Source organism: Eulemur rufifrons, chromosome 7 (assembly GCF_041146395.1).
Source record: "Eulemur rufifrons isolate Redbay chromosome 7, OSU_ERuf_1, whole genome shotgun sequence".
NCBI lineage: Eukaryota > Metazoa > Chordata > Mammalia > Primates > Lemuridae > Eulemur > Eulemur rufifrons.
Window position 1 is genome coordinate 57901861 of NC_090989.1, and position 18409 is coordinate 57920269.

Below are 18409 nucleotides of genomic sequence, written 5' to 3' on the forward strand. Positions count from 1 at the left end.
ACAGCCCTTTTGTGAAATCAGACAATGTGATAGGTGGAAAACAGCAGGGCCTTTCCTCTGGGTTTTCAACCAGAAGTGATATTCCACAGTTTTAACTGGTTACTGTGAAGTCCAAGCGGCCAGAATTGTGAAAATGTCCACTGAAACACTGCAAGCGGTGTACTTAAAGACAGTAGGCCTTTTAGATTTTGTTATATATTTTTGTAGTGCTCTTCACAAGTGAAAAAAAATTTTTTTTTTTTTTACTTTTTTTAAAAGATTTTTTTGTAAATAAGGGTTGTATTTAGAGGCCAGTAGCTAGAGATCCAACCAGTGGACCTCTTGAAGCACTACCAGGCCTTAAGGCCACCATCCGAGGGAGACTGGGAAAACTATTATTCACCCAAGCCTCCAGAAATGTAATGTACCAGCAGGCAAAAAACAGTTCTTCATGTAGTACAAAATGAAATGAAACAAAAACAAAAACAGAAAGTAAAAATGAAACCAAAACATTTCTTAAATTCTAGTGCCATAGCTTTTTTTGTTGTTTGTTTCTTTTTTTTGTTGTTGTTTTGTTCATAAGAAAGAGAGAAAGATACTACTTATCCGTCAGACACATGCATCCTCATGTGGTCGTTGAACTGCTCGATTTGGTCAAACTTTGCTGGACAGACGGAGCAGACGTAAGTGGTCCCCTCCGTGCAGGCCACCACGCCTTGGGGGCCAGCGCGGGCACCTGGGGGTGTGCCCGCAGGAGGGGTCCCGTTGCTGGCACTGTGCAGAGCCACGTGTCGCTCCAGGAGGGTCTTGTGAGAGAACTTCTTTTTGCAGATGTAGCACTCATAGGACTTCTCCCCCCGGTGGAGGCGCATGTGCACGTTGAGGGAGCTCTTCTGGGTGAAGCGCTTGTTGCAGATGCTGCACTGGTACGCCCTCACGCCTGTGTGTGTCACCATGTGCTTGATAAGGTAATCCTTTAAGGAGAAGGAGCGCCAACAGATGCTGCATTGGTGGGGCTTCTCACCTGTTCATATGGGAAGAGACAGCAGGCAGGACAGAGCGAGACACAGCAAGGGAGGGAGAATGAGAGACAGAAAAACAAGACAACAAAAAAGAAAAACAAAAAAATTAAAAAAAATAAAATCTGATTGCTTAATGGATCATCCTTGATTGGAAAAATCCAGGCCTTCCTGGCCTCTCACGTGCAGAGAAACCTTGCTTTATGGTCATATAGGACGTTTAGAGTTTTCCACTTCCCATGTCAGAAAATGGCTCTCGTGGAAAGCTACCAGAGAGTCTCCAACTAAAAGTCTTCAAAGGTCATTCTGCGGAGAAAAGGGAGGGCTACCTTTTAAGGGAGTCATCCTCAGTGTCATCATGAGGGGGTATAACCGGGGGATTTTGTGTTTCCCATTGATGTTATCAAACAAATATAAGACATAAGAGAGAAGAAAGATCTTTGGAGATATGGGGTTCTCTAAAATCATCGAGATTTAAGAATATTGGTTATATAGCTTGGCTCTTTAGGGACATCTCCATTTCTAGTATTTTGTCTAGTCAATTTACCTATACATTGATTGTTAAGTCTGGAAACTATCTGCCAAAATAGGAATAAATTGTTAGGAAGAGCTGCGCTTTTGATTTTATCTATTTTAGACAGAAATCTTCCTAAAACATAACTTAAAAGTCGACTGGCTATTCTGTGTTGACTGCACTGAGCTGCAGAATGGCCTCAGCAGGTGTGGATGCTGAGCAGGTGATGAAAAACACGGTGACCTCGGGGGCAAACGGGCCGGTTCAGATCTCGGCACCAACACACCACACGCCCCTCTGACAAATCACCAAATGCCTCTGAGGTACATAGTCCTACTTACCGCGCTGTGCTGGTGTTGACATAAAGTACATATGAAATCACTTTGCAGACCACCAAGAATGGTGTGGGAATACGTGCATGGTGTTCTTATTACAAGACTACAGCCCCTGTCCCTCGCTCCCCATTAAATGGTTCCATATGCTTTTTGAGCTCTTGGGTCACTTTTTAAAACAGTTTTTCTGTCTCTTTCTTTGCTCTCAGCCTGTTGGCAGAACCCTTCTTTCTCCTCGGTTTACTGCTTTGCTTTGTTGTTGGCTTAGAAACCAAATGATCATTAGAAACAGGGAGGTAAGTAAGAACACTCAGTCACTGAATGACCACAGGAGATATTCCTCTCTAAGTCAAGGCCATGGGCCTGTGACATCTCTGTGGATAATACCTTAAAGACCGGTTTTTGTTCATGCTGTTTGTCCTCAGCTCTGCTCTTGACAGGTGAGATGAACTCTGTTAAGGTGTCTGGTCCATCTCCATGGCCTCATTACTGATTCCCCAGGTGGGCACCCACCTCAGAGAAGAAAGTCCTTCCACATACTCTTCCACAACCCGGCCTCAAACCCAAAGCCTCTGAAACTTCCTAGGGTAATATTTCAGCATTTGAACTATGCAGGTAAGAAATCTACAAATTTGAGTTAACTTTTATTTATAATATGTGCCTTGACGGTGTTTCCATTTTTCCCCATTATGAAACAGGAGAGGTTTGATGTGTCATGGTGATAGTAGCTATGAAAACAATCACCACATATTCAGTGCTTACTACAGGTGTTAGGCTCTGTGTTGAGTGTGTTATGTTCATGATCCATTTTATAAAACTTTCCTCAGAAAGTTTTTTTTCGTTGTTGTGTTTTCGAACAAAAAAGGATATGTTTTGAAGCACACTGATGGGACAGCATGATGTATAGGATCACAGGATTAGAAGAGAAGGATTTCACTTTTAGACTAAAATGGGAAAAGTTAGGAAAGCCTCATTGCTAGTAATCTCAATTTGCTGAAGAGTTCAGTCTATGCATACTGTTCATGTTGGTAAATTTTTTTGAAATGAGAGATTCCCTAAGAGAGACAGTCATGCATGTTATTTTTAGTTGAAACATTTCTGTCAGCTGTAAACATGCTTGGAACTCAGCTGGTCTTTGCTATCCTTGTGCTTTCAGTACAATTTATAGAGGCTATGATAGGCTGGCCAAATATCTTTTAGAACATGTCCACCTGTCACCTTTAATGGGAAGTGTGCCTTAAATTCCAGATGGTATTTTGGCTGCTAGGATGTTGAAACTTTGTATATGTTAAAAGGCTCTTGCTGTTTCAAACTTTCATCTTCTAACTGTGTGTTATTCCTCTGGGCAAGGTCACTGATGAAGCCTTTTTTTACTTTCATACCCTTCTGATCTGTCTACAAGTTGATTGTTCACAGTTGTTACCTTTTCTTCCATCGGATTAATATATATGTGTATGTTGTCTGTATGTGTGTAGTACTGGTTCTGTTATTAATTTCCCATGTGACCCTGGGGTGTTTTAAGTGTTTTCATCTCTCTGGGTTTGTTTTGCCTTCTGTAAGTGAGAAATTGGACCAAGCACTTGCCACACGGCCCTTTGCAGATTTAGTGGTCCTCAGCCGATGGGAGCCCACAATCCCCGAGGACCCTAGTCCTGGCCTTGTCAGCAAATGACCTGGGGGAACCTGCTTAGTCACTCAATGCATTAGCAGTCCCACATTTTAAATAGGACAAAGTATCCTGTTCCCTTCCCTGCCACAGAAATATGGTATGCTAGTTAATGAGGAAAAATGTTTGCAAAGCACTTGGGAGCTCCTTAAAGGAAGGTGCTCTCTATAATTATTAAGGTGCTGTGATGGTGGAGTGTAGGCATTTCAGAAACTGTCTTACTAAATGGGGTGCATTTTCAGATTAGTCAGGTGCCCACAACTTTCATTTCTGTATGTATGAATTTGAAATAATATCATTCAGCAGGAATGTTATTATTTTTATTTCCCATTATTTCCTTGCATATTACTTATTGCAATCCCCAAAGGCTTTCAGACGTTATACATGAAATGGATGTGGTCTGTTGATTGCTGCTCTCCAAGTGAAGAAATGAAAAGTGAAGATAAACGGTGGTAGATGGGTTTCCGGGTTTGTGCCTATGGTCAGGAATGGCAAGTCTCATTTGTTAGAAAGGGACACAAAGTATAAAGTGGGTACTTAAATTATAACATGAAGGAGAAGCTTACATAAGTCCCTTCACTTTAAAATGATCCATTTTGGAGCTATACAGATGCAGGAGTCAGATATGAATTCCATTTCCTTGGCTGAGTGACTCAGGCATGTTATTTAACCTCTCTAAGCCTCAGTTTCCTTATCTATAGCTTGAGAATAATATAGTAAGTACCTGTCTTGTGAAGGTGCTTAGAACATTAAGGAGATAAAGCATTTAGTATAGAGCATGTGGTCATTTTAAGCAAAATTAAACTGTTCCATTCAGCACAAAGGAACTGAGGTTAAATGAAACCAACTGAGAAATGACTCACATGGAGTAGGGAAGCCAATCCAGAATTAAAAAAAAAAAAATTGTTTCAGATAATCAATAAAGCAAGCGATTATATTGCAGCTATGTCATTCAGAGTTAAGGGTATAGTCTATTCTCAGTTACATATGCTAATGGAAAGAAGTGGTATTATGAATAAAATGTCAGCACATAGCATAGACAGGATTTCCTAGCAAGCAGCAATTGGGCGTTGGAGGCACAGAAACCAAACAGCTAGGTGAAGAAACCGAGGGGGAGGCAGTGTCCTTTACTGCCTTGCCACGGGTGAAGGGAGTGGTGAAATAAATCTTTTCCTCCAGTTTTCAGTGCCTGCTCTTCAACTCCTCCTCATGGACCAGCTCTGACACTTACTCTACCATGACTGACAAGTGAACAAAAAAAGAAAGAGGAAGAAAGACACTGATTAGGTTAGTAGATTCAGAGTGTTTTGCCCAAAGCCTACAAGGTTCAAGTAAAAGCCATCCTAATGGGCCAAGACAACCCAATTTTGAATAGTGACCTCCGTACCGGGTACTCATCAAGAACCCACTTTTTCTACTGATTCTTTCTCATTCTAACCAGGCTTCTCCTGGGCTGCAGAAAGGATAACGAATGCTATTATTAGGACATTTTCCAGAAGCACTGTTCCTACTTGCCTCTCCCATTCTTTGTGCCTCTCTATTATCCGCCCTAGCACAATGCTCTTCTCTTTGGGCGAGTACAGCGAAGGGTCAAAAAAACCAAGACAGAATGCTTGGTGGGACAGCAGGCAGCAAGGATGGAAGAGGAGGAGAAGAGTATGGACAGGGGAAGGTGGCCACTGGTGTGGAGAGCAGAAGGGGTGCTTGAAAGTGCAGGTCCTCTGAACGGGAAAAAGCAAGATTGGATCGCAAAATGGAAAGGGTTCAGTATCAACATTGGAAGTGTGCTCGGATAGAATTAGATGGAGCTTTCACTGGCTGCTGAGTTTGGTCTCCACCCGAAGAAGTCTGGTTAAAGGAGGACCCACACACCTGAGATACAGCTGGTGTGACTGCCTGCGAACCTTTCCATGCAGTTCCTGGGGTGTGCCAGCATGGGCTGTGAAGCTATGTGGAAGGGATTGCCTACTGGGGACACACTGCATTCACAAAACATGCACCCCATTTAGTAAGACAGTTTCTGAAATGCCTACACTCCACCATCACAGCACCTTAGTAATTACAGAGAGCACCTTCCTTTAACGAGCTCCCAAATCCTTCAGTGACACCTAAAATATTTTGGTGTTAAGCAGAATTTTGAAAAATTTCATTCATATCACTTGACTTTTCTTACAACTTTATAAATGGGGTAGATATTAACATCCCCAGATGATGGTATCTCCAATTCGAGAATTGTACTAACATCCTGAAGATCGCCCAGGTCAGTAACAGCGGACAGGATGATACTGGCCCAACCAGATTATCCCCTGGTAACAATTCCTTGCTTTCTGGGTTATGCTGCAAAATGTATGATGTTGCTATAACATATACAACATACAGCATATATGTTCCTCAATGGCTTTGATAATTTTACAGCATTTATAGTTAAGTGCTCGCACACAAATTATGTTATTTAATTCTCAGAGCAATCATATAAAGTACTGCAGATCTGAAAAACTGAGGCTCAGGTTGGTTATAGGACTTTCCTAAAGTTAGTCAGAAAGTGGTAACACCAAAGCTTTTTTACTCCAAACCTTATACTTGTTCCTTTACTCTCACTGGCTTGATAAAATTAATAATCCAAGCTCCATATGAGGATTATCACATTATCATCTTGATATTACTATTATTGCCTTATTGGCAACATTGTTATATTACTATTATTACTACATCTATTTACATTGAATTCATGGCTGAAATAGCTGAGCTTCTCAAATTAATAAGCAAAATGATCAGATGTACAGAGGATACAAATGGACTAAAGTCGCCAATGATGGGCTACTGATAATATGATTCAAAAAGGCCAAAACACCTATCTTTTGTGGGTAGAAAAAAACATAAGTGTGAAATATTTGTACATATACTTTATGTGTACAAACTATTCTCTAGCAAGTTAAAAAAAAAAAGGAAAAAGGAGAAAAACTAGAAGTTTTGCTGAGAAAAGAATTAAATTTTCCTGGAAAGAATGTTCGCTTTGAACATTCATTTACTTACTCAATAAACATTTGTTAAGCAACTACATATGCTAGCCTGTATTCATCTATAGATTTTTAAAGCAAAAAGTCCTAAGATTGGTTCTTAAAAGAAAGTTCCACCTGGATAGGGTTGCCAAATAAAATACATGACATCCTGTTAAATTTGAATTTCAGATAAGCAATGAATAGTTTTTAGTATAAGTATGTCACAAATATTGCATGGGACATAGCTACACTAAAAATATACTTGTTGTTTATCTGAAAATCAAATGTAACTGGTCGTCTTGTATTTTTGTTTGCTAAATCTGGCTACCCTACACCTGGAGGTAAAGAAATAGCTCAGATGCCATCTTGGTCATTCTGAATATTATGTGTCCTATTTTGTTACACAGAGCAAGGTAAGAACAAACAGAACATGGTATCTAAAAGATGTTTCTAGAACCTTGGAGAAAGTACTTAACATATATGCAATGTATTTTTTGCACTAGTTCTGTGGAGCTGTATCATAAAATAAACAACGCTGTGGAAATATACCACTCATCCTTTTGGAAGTGGTTAGACATCATTAGAGAAGGATTTGATTCATTCATTGATCAAGTATTTATTGAATGTTTATTGTGTGTAAGGTATCATGCTAGGTACATTGAAGATTGAGATATATATGTGTGAAGTATGATATATTTGTGTGTGTGTTTCTGCTCTCAGAGTTTACGTTCCAGTGGGAAGGTGTAAAGACAATACATACTGATAACACAAGTCACTATTGCTAAGTGTCAGAAGGGGGTTACTTGCTATGGTACCTGTGTGGTTTGGAAGACTCTCATATGGGAGAGATTAGCTTCTGTAATATAATTTATCCACTACAAAATCAAGCTTTTATCCGTAACTCTGATTTTCTTTTTCTACACATACAGGTTCTTCTCAGTGGAATTTTAAAGAATAATGTTATGTAACAAAAGCAACCTGATGCCATCCTCCTCCTTACTGCCTAGGCTCAGCTCTCCAGGGGAGGTGTTCTCAACTTTAGCATGAATCAGGGCTTGTTAGAACACAGATTGCTGGGCTCCATCGCCAGAGTTTCTGATTCAGGATTTCTGGGGGTGGGGGTGGGGGGGGGGACAGAATTTGCATTGCTGCTGGTATGGAGATCACACTGCTCTGAGTTATTCTTGAGTTTTCCCTACTGCTTGCCTTCCATATCCATGTTGACACCGAGGCTTATTTTTCTTATATTCTGTCTTTCCCTTTCATTTCCACTCCTTTATTTGACTTCTGTATTTTCTCTTGGTGGAAGGAGGTATACAAGAGCCCTGCCTTGTTTGTGTTATCTTTGTTCTCTAATTCTCTTGCTTTCAAACACATCCTTAACTCTTGGTTTCCTTTCTCACAACTTTTATGAAGCTGCAGTAAGTGAATGTGAGAAACCCCTAGAGGTAAGGAAGTCCTCCTGTGGTTTGCTAGGCAGTGGATAGAGAGTGGTAGGCGAGGGATTTTCTTTTACTCTCGTCAAACTTAGTAAGGAATAAAAAAAGTTCTTGTTATGAAGGAAGATCAAGAGAAACCCAAAGAGTATCACATGGTTTTAGCATTTGAATTCCATGAAGGAAAGATACACATCAGAAGTGTATTATTTATAGATGGGAGACAGAGCAAAGAAAATAATGATGATTTTTTAAAAAAAATTAAGTAATATTTCTCCTTTTATGAAAAGCTCTCGCATGCATCATGCCTTTACAGCTACTCAAAAGGCAGGAAAATTATTATTTGTATTTTAAACTCAGAAACTGATTATGAAATCAAATGACTTGTTCAAGGCCACACAGCCAGTTAGAAGAAACAAAACCGGACCGAAGTCATATAATTTTAGTAAGATCATCTTTAACTTATGCCTCTACTCTAAATTTTAGTGTTATAATTATAAAATGTGCTTTACAAATAGGGCTTCTTGGTTCTCTAAGGTAGAACTTAGCCCCAAATTCATTCAGTATGATGGACTATGTATTTGTCTCAAATACTTTCTTTCATGAATACGTGGATCATTAATATAGAGCTATACAGAATTTTAATTGGAATCAGATCTCAGAGTCTGCAGTTGTTGAAAGCAAGTACCATCTACATGAAACCTTGGTGTTGCTGAAATGCAAAGCCAGTTACCAGGCAGGTCTATTTGTTTGCATAGTGGCTGTGATGGAGAGAACCCAAGTTTCTTTCCTTTCAGTTTTGCCAAGGTATTCTTTATTTTTAGGACTCTTTTTGTTTAGACTAGAGGTAAGAACACTGAGTCCACCCCCACTCTTTCAAGTATCCCCAGTACTTTCTAGAATCTTTTTATACCAATATTTGGACTTTTTGCTCTGAATTTTTATCACTTCCAGTGGGCTCTTGTTAAGTTGTGGGCCGTACTTTTTTGATGTTTTCTCAAGAAATTAGAAAGAACTTTGTTTGAAAATGTGAGCCATAGTGAATCCAGGTCTTGAATTACTTCCACATGTTCAGGCTGTCTTGCCTTTTGAAAATCTAGACTAATAGTTCTCAAACTTTGTTAGGTTAGAGACTCTTTCAGTTAGGCAAAAGTCTTGAAAGGCAGATGGCCTTACCAAACTGCCACTGCCAAATAATTCTGGAGTGAAAGGGAACAGCACTGCTTTTTTTAAATGAAGTGCTTGATTTACATATGTATATTGTTTTCACCTGTGGCTACATTATACACACCAATACAAAAACCTTCATTAAATTATAATTCATTAATAATTGAATTCTGAGGCACTTCATTATTTACTAGAGACCCTAAGATCCATTTGAGTATAACTCAGATTTATAAAATGACTTCACCTGTAGCTTTTGCATATGATCTCTAGGTGTGCAGACACATTGCTGAAATTTTCTCATGGGCAAACCTAGTTATTTGGGTTAACCACAGAATCCTTTGCTGAATCCATTGGAGAAACATATTTATACATCAAAAAGACAATCTTCGGTAGAACACTGAAAATTTTATGCTGCAAATTTAAAGCCCTATTTCAATATGTGAGCTAATAGAATATGTGAATTTTATATCTGCAAGGTCTATTGGAAGAGATGCATAGAAGGGAAGAGTAGATATGTTTGTGGATCCAAGAACAGCAGAGTCAACTTTGACAAAGGAGACACTTTCAGTCCTTTTTTCTCCCTAATCCTTAATTTGATGGTTTATAAATTGGCTATTCAGAGGAAGAAAGGACATAAATTATGCAAGAACATTCTGTAAACCATAAGTTGCTACATAAATAAAAACATTACTATTTGATTAATTCTCCTAATGATGGCAACACAGATACCACATGGAAAATTTCCCTTCATTGATCTCAGATTATTAGTGCATTCACATTTACCCCAAGTAAACACGGTGACTTACCACTACCCAATTTTATTCCTAAATTCAGTAGTGAGTCACTATGTTTATTTGGAGGTGTGAAAACTGCAATCTTTAAGAACAACTGATTCCCATAAAGATGCATACATTAATTTACATAATGTCCTGACTTAAACTACAGGAAGGCACATTTCATCTTAAGTAATGTTCTATTTCAGCGTTCACTTGCATGTTGGGTACCTCATCTCCATGTCTGTTGTTTTCCTTTCCTCCTAGTCTCCAATTTAAACTTATCTGTTTTATGTCCTATCTCTTAGATTCCTTCTAGCTGATCTGAGAAACAAGGTTTGTTTTGAGAAACTAATTCATTTTCATGTATCAGAATTCAAGTATATAACTTTTCCCTGGAAAATTATATGTCATTTAACAGGGGTATTCTGGAACCAGAGGTTTACTAGAAGAGTGATTCTTATAAGAATTTCAAATATGATAATCATCATCATTGTGGTAGGTATTCTTAGATACAGGAGAATCTATGTGAAATCACAATCATACAGGTGGTCACTTATATGGAGGCACATCCACGGAGTTCCCAATATGTCTGTCTCATTATGCAACTAGGAAAGAGCAGTGGCTGAGAGGTCAGGAGATCTTAGCTCTGGAGTCACAGAATCCAGGTCTGAAACACCATCTTCCCCACCTTGATGACAGAATCCCCTCAACAACATCCCTACAAAACGATCATCCATTCTCTCTGTGAATACCTCTAATTACAGGGACTCACTCCCTTTGAGTGAGTTCCCACTCAAGTCTATTCCACCTTAGAGCAAGCAGCTCTGATTGTTCTCAAACTTGTTATTTTATTTAATGGGAAGAATCTCCTGACAGCATCCAGTCATTGGTCTAGTTCTACCTTTTGGAGCCAAAGAAAACAAACTGAATGTCTCTTCCTCCCAACCATCTTAGTAATGCAAATAATAGCTACCATTTATAGAGTACTTATTACATCTTAAGACCTACTCTAAAAATTTCATATGTATTAATAAATTTAATTCTCAGAACAGCACTGTAAGGAGGGTGTATTACTACCATTCTCATTTTATAAACAAGGAAACTGAATTATAGAAAAGTTAAGTGATTTTCCAAGGTGACAAATTCAGGCTTGGTAGTGGCCAAGCCTGAATTCAAACCCAGGCAATCTGGCTCTAGAACTGAAGCTCTTCAGTACTACATTAAGCTGCCTCTGAAACTCAAATACTTGAATATGGCTTATATGATGCCTTGAGTCTTCCTTCTACAGGCTGGACATCTCTAGGACATCCCTTCTCCATAAAGGGTTTCTGTGATTTTGTTTTTCAGTGGCAGGGTGCTTTTTTCCTATAATGGGGACACAGCTGGGCCTTCTAGAAGAGGCTTGCAGTGGGATTTCTTTAAAATCTGAAAAATGACTCCAAACCTTCCCTTCCACCTGCTCTCCTACCTTCCCCTCCCACAGTCCCCTCAGCCCCCTGCTGCCAGGCCTCCAAGGGGACCTGCACTCACCTGTGTGTACGAACATGTGCTTGACGTAGTTCTGTTTGGCGGTGAAAGTCTTGTTGCAGAGAGTGCACTCATAAGGCTTTTTTTCGCCTTGCCCACTGGCTGTGCTGTGGCCTGCGGATGAGGCCAGGGGCTGTGGCGCTGGCAGCTGTGCAGTAAAGGTCGACAGGCCGGGCTGGGACACTGTCACAAACTGGGTCTGCTGGCCTGCCAGGGGCTGCGGCAGGCTGAAGAGGAAAGGCTTGGGACCGCTGCCCGCGGGCTGGGTAGTGAAGAGGGCCGGCAGGTAGGTGTTGCCAGCTGTGCCAATGACCTGTGTGTTGCTGGTCAAGGTCAGAGGCATCCTCAGGTTGCTGGTGAGGGTTTCTGTCTGGCGTAAGTAGAGCTGGGTACTTGGCAATGGCTGCCCTATGGACGTGTTGACCGAAGGCTGCTGCAGGACGCTCTTGTCGGAGCTGTTGCTGACAGTGATGACCGTGTTGTCCATCTCCACCTCGTTGCTTCTCTCCGGAGAGGAGGCACCTGTTTCTAGCTGGTTCGGCTGTGGGGCACCCTCGGCAGGGGCTTCCGCAGCCTGCTCGGGTTGGGCGGGTTCAGCCTGGCCATCCCGTGCCGCCCCGGCCCCAAACTGCTGCTCCACCGAGTCGGGCTCGGTGCCTATGGAGGAGCTGACGCCCGAGTCGAAGCTTTCACCTTTGGGCTCACTCTCGGTGCCCTCGGCCTGGTCAGTGTCTTCCGTGCACTCCTCGGATTCGTTGCGCTCCAGGATCTGCACCCTTTGCTGCCCATAGTAGTCGTAATCGTCCTCCATCTCCTGCTTGATGTGGATGTTGCCCACTAGCGTCTGGATGCGCACAGGGCGGGGCTGCTTGCGGCAGTGCGTGGTCTCGGGGGTGGTGGACAGGTAGCGCTCCATCTGTTGCGAGCGCTCATGGATGCGTGTGATCCAGCTGGGGTCTTCCATGTGGTGGTCGCGAGGCAGGCCAAGCGCAGTCTCGTGGTGGCTGACCACCGCCCCGCTGTAAAAGGAGCGCTCACCACTGCCATTCTGCATGGAGCACGCGTAGAGCGCCGAGTAGATCCTGTCCACGCTGTGCTGTGGGTGGCTCTGCAGGTAGCCTGACTCCGTGTCGCTGCTCTGGCCTGACGTTCCTGACTCGGGAGTCCCCCGCGGTGTGTCCTGGCCCGAGTCCTGGATCCCCGGGAACACATCACCCACGTTCTGCGACACGATGCGGGTGCACTCATCGATGACTGTTTTGATCTGCAGGATGCTGGCGGCCGTGAGGATCTGCAGAGCTTCTGACTGTGAGACGCGCAGCACGCCGCTGTACATGAAGTCAATGAGCTTTTGCACTGACTGCACTGACACCACCGACGGGATCTCGATGTCGCTGTAGCCAAGCAGCAGTTTGTCCTGGAAGAAGGGGCTGCCGGCTGCCAGCACGCAGCGGTGTGCGCGCAGCATGCTCCCGTGGATGCGCACCGTCACGTCACAGAAGTGGCCACGGTTGCGCTGCTCGTTGAGGGTTTCGAGCACGGAATTGCTGAAGTTGTGAAGGTTGATGCTGTGAATGCGCTCGGTCATCCCCTTGCAACTGATGTCACCTGCAGCATATCAAGGCAGACACAAAACAGGGCATGGGTCAGATCTAGCTGGCTGCGTTTCTAACACCTAGGTCTCAGGTGCTCCTAGAAGCACCTTCTTTGCAGACACAAGCGGAGAGATGGACAGGCTGCTGCATACAAGCCGTACGTGTGATAGCCTTGGGGAATTAGGCCTTGAATTTTGCCCCAGTTCCAGCCTTAGTGCCCCAGCAGTTTGGGGTACTGAATCCATATTAATCCCCAGAGCTTCAGCTGAGGTTGTCAGCTGAAGTAGAATGGCCTAATAAACCAGAAGGGTCAATTTGCCTGCTATAACCACAACTTCAACAAAGAAGAACTGAAAGGCAAATGGAAGACTTGTTCTCAGGGAACACTCTACCTCTGTGTTAGACAGGCCTAAGCCCAGGTCCTTTGGAAAAGTTTACATTTCTCTCAATTTATTGAAGTTCCTTATTTTATTCATCGACAGTGACAATATTCACTGTTAACAAATAAATCCCCTTCCTATTAAATTATATGACATATTACCAAAACCCATACCATGTATGCAAAAATCCTTGGAATACTCAACCCAGACTAATGTTTACCAAAGAGCTGCCACCATGTTTTCCAGATGAGGGGTGGGCAGTCTGCTAGTGAAACGGGTACTCTCCAGCCGCTTTCTGTACCTACTCATTTTTCTTGTCATCTCTGACAACCTGCTTGAACGCTTTTTACGGTGGTTGTATGTGATATGGGTGGTTTTCTGAATTTTCTGAGGCTTAATGAGGAAGGAATGTTAAAAAGGTCAGACATGGCAGTTCTGACCTGGGAGACTAGAGCACACTAGGTGATCCTATCTGTCATTCAAACTGAGCACTGTTAGAATGAAAGGCAGCACTGTCAATAATTAGGCCAGGACAGCAGGAGTAAACCAGAAGTGGGATACATGATCATCTTAGGCAATAGGGTGCTCTAGGCACTTGCAGGAAGAAGTATTACACAGCTCCCAGGAGGAAGGCAATAGTAAGCTATGTAGAGGCTGTGAAGAGTCTGACCCATTGCTACCCCTATACCTCAGGCTATTCAGACAAGGGATATGGTTGATAACATTTGGATTCAGACTGAGAAAGACAACAGATGGCCATAGCACCAGGTTTTAAGCCTCTCCTACATTTCTAGCTCACCTGTCAGATGGCTCTAGAGAATCCCTCTCTGGATTATTCTTAATCAGATTCCCCATTCTTGCCTTCACAATTGACCAATCAGCTTGGGACAGGCCAACTAAGTGGGTTTTCAAAACCAAGTGGCCCAAGTACTAATTGTTGGCCTGTGACCCAAATCTCTATGTCTTGTGAGAAGCAACCCCAGAGGTAATGGCCTGCAGACAGGAGGAATGCCTACCTTCTCAGGCCCTTTCTACACTGCCCTAGGGTAGGAGGCCTGCTCAGAAAAGTCTGAGCTCAACTAGTTTTTCTACCTTGCTTCACTTGATCACCCTCAAGCTGTCTGAGCTTAACTTAATGAATGCCGTCAAGTTCTATGCTCAGTGATAACAATTTGCACTAAGTTATGTAAAAGAATTCTTTCTTGCTTTGGACCTCCATCAGGTCTGTCATGTGCCTAAAGTATTGCATTAGGCTACAGCTTCTATCCTTTTTACTTATGCAAAACAAATTCTCTTTGCCAGATTAAAGAATCATCGTGAATCCCCTATAACTGTGCTAATATAAAATAGAGCCCCAGAAGAAGGCACCAATAACCCAGGAGGGGATTGTTTAGGAACTCAGCAGACTAAATCCCAAGTTCTGGCTGAGTTCCTTATGCATGTATACCATGATAATAACAACAACAGCAAACACTTTTTTAAAGCTTACTGTTCTAACTACTTTATGTATGTGATTTCATGAAATCTTCCAGCAGCTGTACGAAGTGGGTAGTATTATTGTTCCTATGTTACAGATGAGAAAATAGGCCAGAGAAATTAAGAAACTTGCTCAAGACCACATAGGCAATTGGTGGTAGAGCTGGAATTTGAACCCAGCAGTCTGGCTCTAGAGTTCATCCTCTTAACTACTTTACCATATCTCATACTTTGTTCCTGAATGAGGTCTGGCCCTTAGGTGTTCATGGCTCTGTTGTAAAACCGAGAAAAGGTCTTCCCAGTATTCCCTCCAGCTACTTCTATACCCATCCATGATTTAGCACGGCTTTATATTTCTAGGCCTTGAGGCTTCAAAATAGCCTCAGCCATTTAACTTAAAGAACCTATCTTTTAGACAAAACAATGCAAGAAATAAAACAACTTGTCCTGGCACTAAGACGTAGAGTTTTCTATATATAATTTTACTATCACCAAGGTTTCTTTCATTTAAGTAAAACTGGTTGTGTCTGTGATAAAATAACCATCTCTGTGTAGGATGGATTTATTAAAACATTTTTTTTCTGCACAGGTGAAAAACATTCTTTAAACATACATTTGCTCATAGCACCAGTCACAACGAAAACACTAGAGATGTCATATATGACGGAGCTGTCTTCTTTCAGATAATTCTGGGAAGCAGGTCTGTCATCAGTATCACAATAATGACTATCCATGTAGTGCTTTATAGTATACAAAACTCTTTCATATGTAACATCTCATTTATTCCTTATAATAATCCTGTGTTTTCAGGATTTGATATAAGAGAAAGTCAAGGCTCTCAAAGTGTCTAAATGCCTTGCCCAGAGTTGCACACAGCTAGCAAGTGGCAGGGCTGGGATTAGAACCTGGGCCTTCTGATGCTCTTTGCACTGCACAGCACTGGATCACTGAGGAATGAAACTCAAATTGCCAAAGATCTACAGTCATCGTAATTCTCAGTGGAAAAAACTAAAGACATCGAAAGTGATGATGGAGGTTGCTTTAGAGATGAGAAATTGTCACACACACAAGCACACATATGCAATTTCATAAGAAAATCCAAACTGCTTGTTTGACCAAACTGGATTGCAAATTTAGTCTATCTAAACAATCAGTTAGCTGGTTATCTGCTAAATAGTTTGAGTTATGATTATTGCAGTAATGTTGTCATCAACTTCATGAAAAACCACAGAGACAGACTTAAACCTGCACATATACACAACTTAACCTGAGAAGCCTAGTTGGATTTTTATAGACACAATTCTTAAACATATCCCTGAGTACACTGGCCCCACACTGCGGTGAGCAGTCATGAAAGGCTGAATGGTTTTTTGCTGATATGAGGACAGATGCGAAGGGGGACCCTGCCTCTCCATTCAAGCGCGCCTCATTCCTCTAGCACACAATGCTGAGGCAATTCCTTTCCCAGGCTTTCTTTTATTTTTAACACTAATACAGTGGGAAAAAAGTTTCTGCCACAGCAAGGCAAAGTCCAGGCTTTTGTGAACATGTCCTTTTCATCCAATGGGCATTAATGTATAGATTCCAATGGAATAAATCTGAAATACTCTACTGTAGAAGATTTGTCCCCCATTGAAAACAAATCTTGATTAGATGGTTATTCAGGGACTGTATAGGAAGGATGGTGTGAAAATGCTAACTCCATTCTTTCTTAGATTGGCACTGAATAGGCATTTGGGCTATTCAAAAAAAAAAAAAAAAAAAAAAAAAAACAAACAAAAAAACCCAAACTCCAACCCTCTTAACTTTACAAAACCATACAACTTTACATAGATTTATGTGTATTTGGGGATGCCTCTTCACCTGAAAAAAAATCCACAGTAGTACAAATATAGAACTAGTGGCAAAATGGAAAAGTGATAAAAAAAAAATTAGTTTTCTATGTGTTTTAAAATAATAACTACTTCCTTTTCACCAGAGTAAAAATATAGAGTTAGCGTGTGATGGCATTCACTAGAAACATGCAAGGAATTGTGCTACTGAAAGTCACGTATTCTCAGCGACTGTGTTCTGGGAGAGAGCACAACACAGATGGAGCTGAAGCAGGGGTGAGCACTGAAGGAAAATCTGCCTGTGGTGAAATAGGGGATAGAGGGCCTGACTCTGTTTTTGTAGGAACCTGGCTCTGGCCTGTCCCTTAAACTGCGGGGGTCCAGGGATAGGACTTAGCATGAGAATAAAAAGCTGCCTGCACACAAGAGAAAATGAGCAAGAAAGGAAACAGCAGGCAATACGATCTCTTTTAATTAGATGTGAAATCCAGTCCTTTCTCAATCAGGAGAGCAAAGGATATATAAAATGAGACTAGGGCAAGGGTAAGGTGCTATGGGGGGGGGGGCATGGGAATTTGAAGTCTCTGTGATTTAGGAGGAAACACCAGCTCTCAAATTAAAACCAATCTGGTGCACCAAGTTCAGAGAAGGGCATGAAACAGAGCTAGGAGTAGCCAGGCCTCCAAAACCCAGCCTCATACATCATATGCTTTTCCATACTGTATTTTGATATCTTTAGTTTGTGGAAATTGATCTTTCATGTACCAGGAGATTAATGATGATCTCAAGCTATTACATGTAGGTGGTGCTTGCCAAGTTGGTCACACTAGGAAACAGCCAGTTGTCTCTGGAGAAAGAAGAGATGCATTTTGGTAATCAGCCCCCTTACTTTCCAAATCCCCTGGCAGGTGTAAGACCTCAGTTATATCTACTTCACCTACTTGTATATGCCAAGGGGGCTTGCTGAGGCCCTGTGCTATAGGAGATATAGATGTTTTTTGCTTACAGGTTCTATCCAGAGCAAATGGCCCTGTGCCTCCGTACCCTTTCACTGGCATCTTCACAATATTTAGCGGGTGGCTGGGTGCACTGGGGAAATCATATATGCAAGTGGAAGGCAGCAGGCAGAACACGACCTCTTTCTCCTACCTTGGCTCCAGACATCTAGCATATCCCAGCTGTCATTACCTCTGTAGTAGCCACAGGAGGGCCATTAGCCTATGGAAAGGAGAGCTATACAGTTTTACTTATCCATTCTTGGGCGAAAAGGGGTACGCTTTGGGCCATCTCCTAATGCAGGTTCTCCTCTATCTTCCAGATTATCTAAGCCCAGTGTGGAAGAACCGTTAAGGATTTCAGCATGTTTTTTAGCCATTGGTAACAAAAGTATTCTCGTAAAACATAAATCAATTGCTGAACTTTCAGAAATGTGACTTTGAAACATATTTTCAGGAATGAACTACCTATGAAAGTTGGTGACTGCCTGAATGCTTTTGTAGTCATTGATTATTATTTTAGCTGGATAAAGATGTTAAAATTACTAACTGGTTTAAAGTACTTACAACACCATTCTAGTTATGATCTCAATACTGTAGTTGGGTATGTCTTTAATATTACTTGAATTTTCATTCATTCATGGAACATTTCTAGAGAATATTAAGTATTTAAAGGTCCTTGATTTTATGTTTGGGCTTTAACAGATATCTACAGT

The 18409-nt window shown here is 41.7% G+C and overlaps 1 protein-coding gene across 2 annotated transcripts in view; it reads right to left on the minus strand.

Moving 5' to 3' along the window:
- Nucleotides 1-514: 514 nt before the first annotated feature.
- Nucleotides 515-18409, minus strand: part of ZBTB20 (zinc finger and BTB domain containing 20) — a 724156-nt gene continuing 706261 nt past the window's right edge. For both annotated transcript variants that reach the window (XM_069472643.1, XM_069472644.1), the window contains 2 exons: nucleotides 11419-13023; nucleotides 515-1003 (listed from right to left, as the gene is read on the minus strand). In XM_069472643.1, coding sequence (XP_069328744.1) covers nucleotides 582-1003; nucleotides 11419-13023 — 2027 coding nt within the window. In that variant the 3' untranslated portion in view covers nucleotides 515-581. The remainder of the gene's footprint in view (nucleotides 1004-11418; nucleotides 13024-18409) is intronic.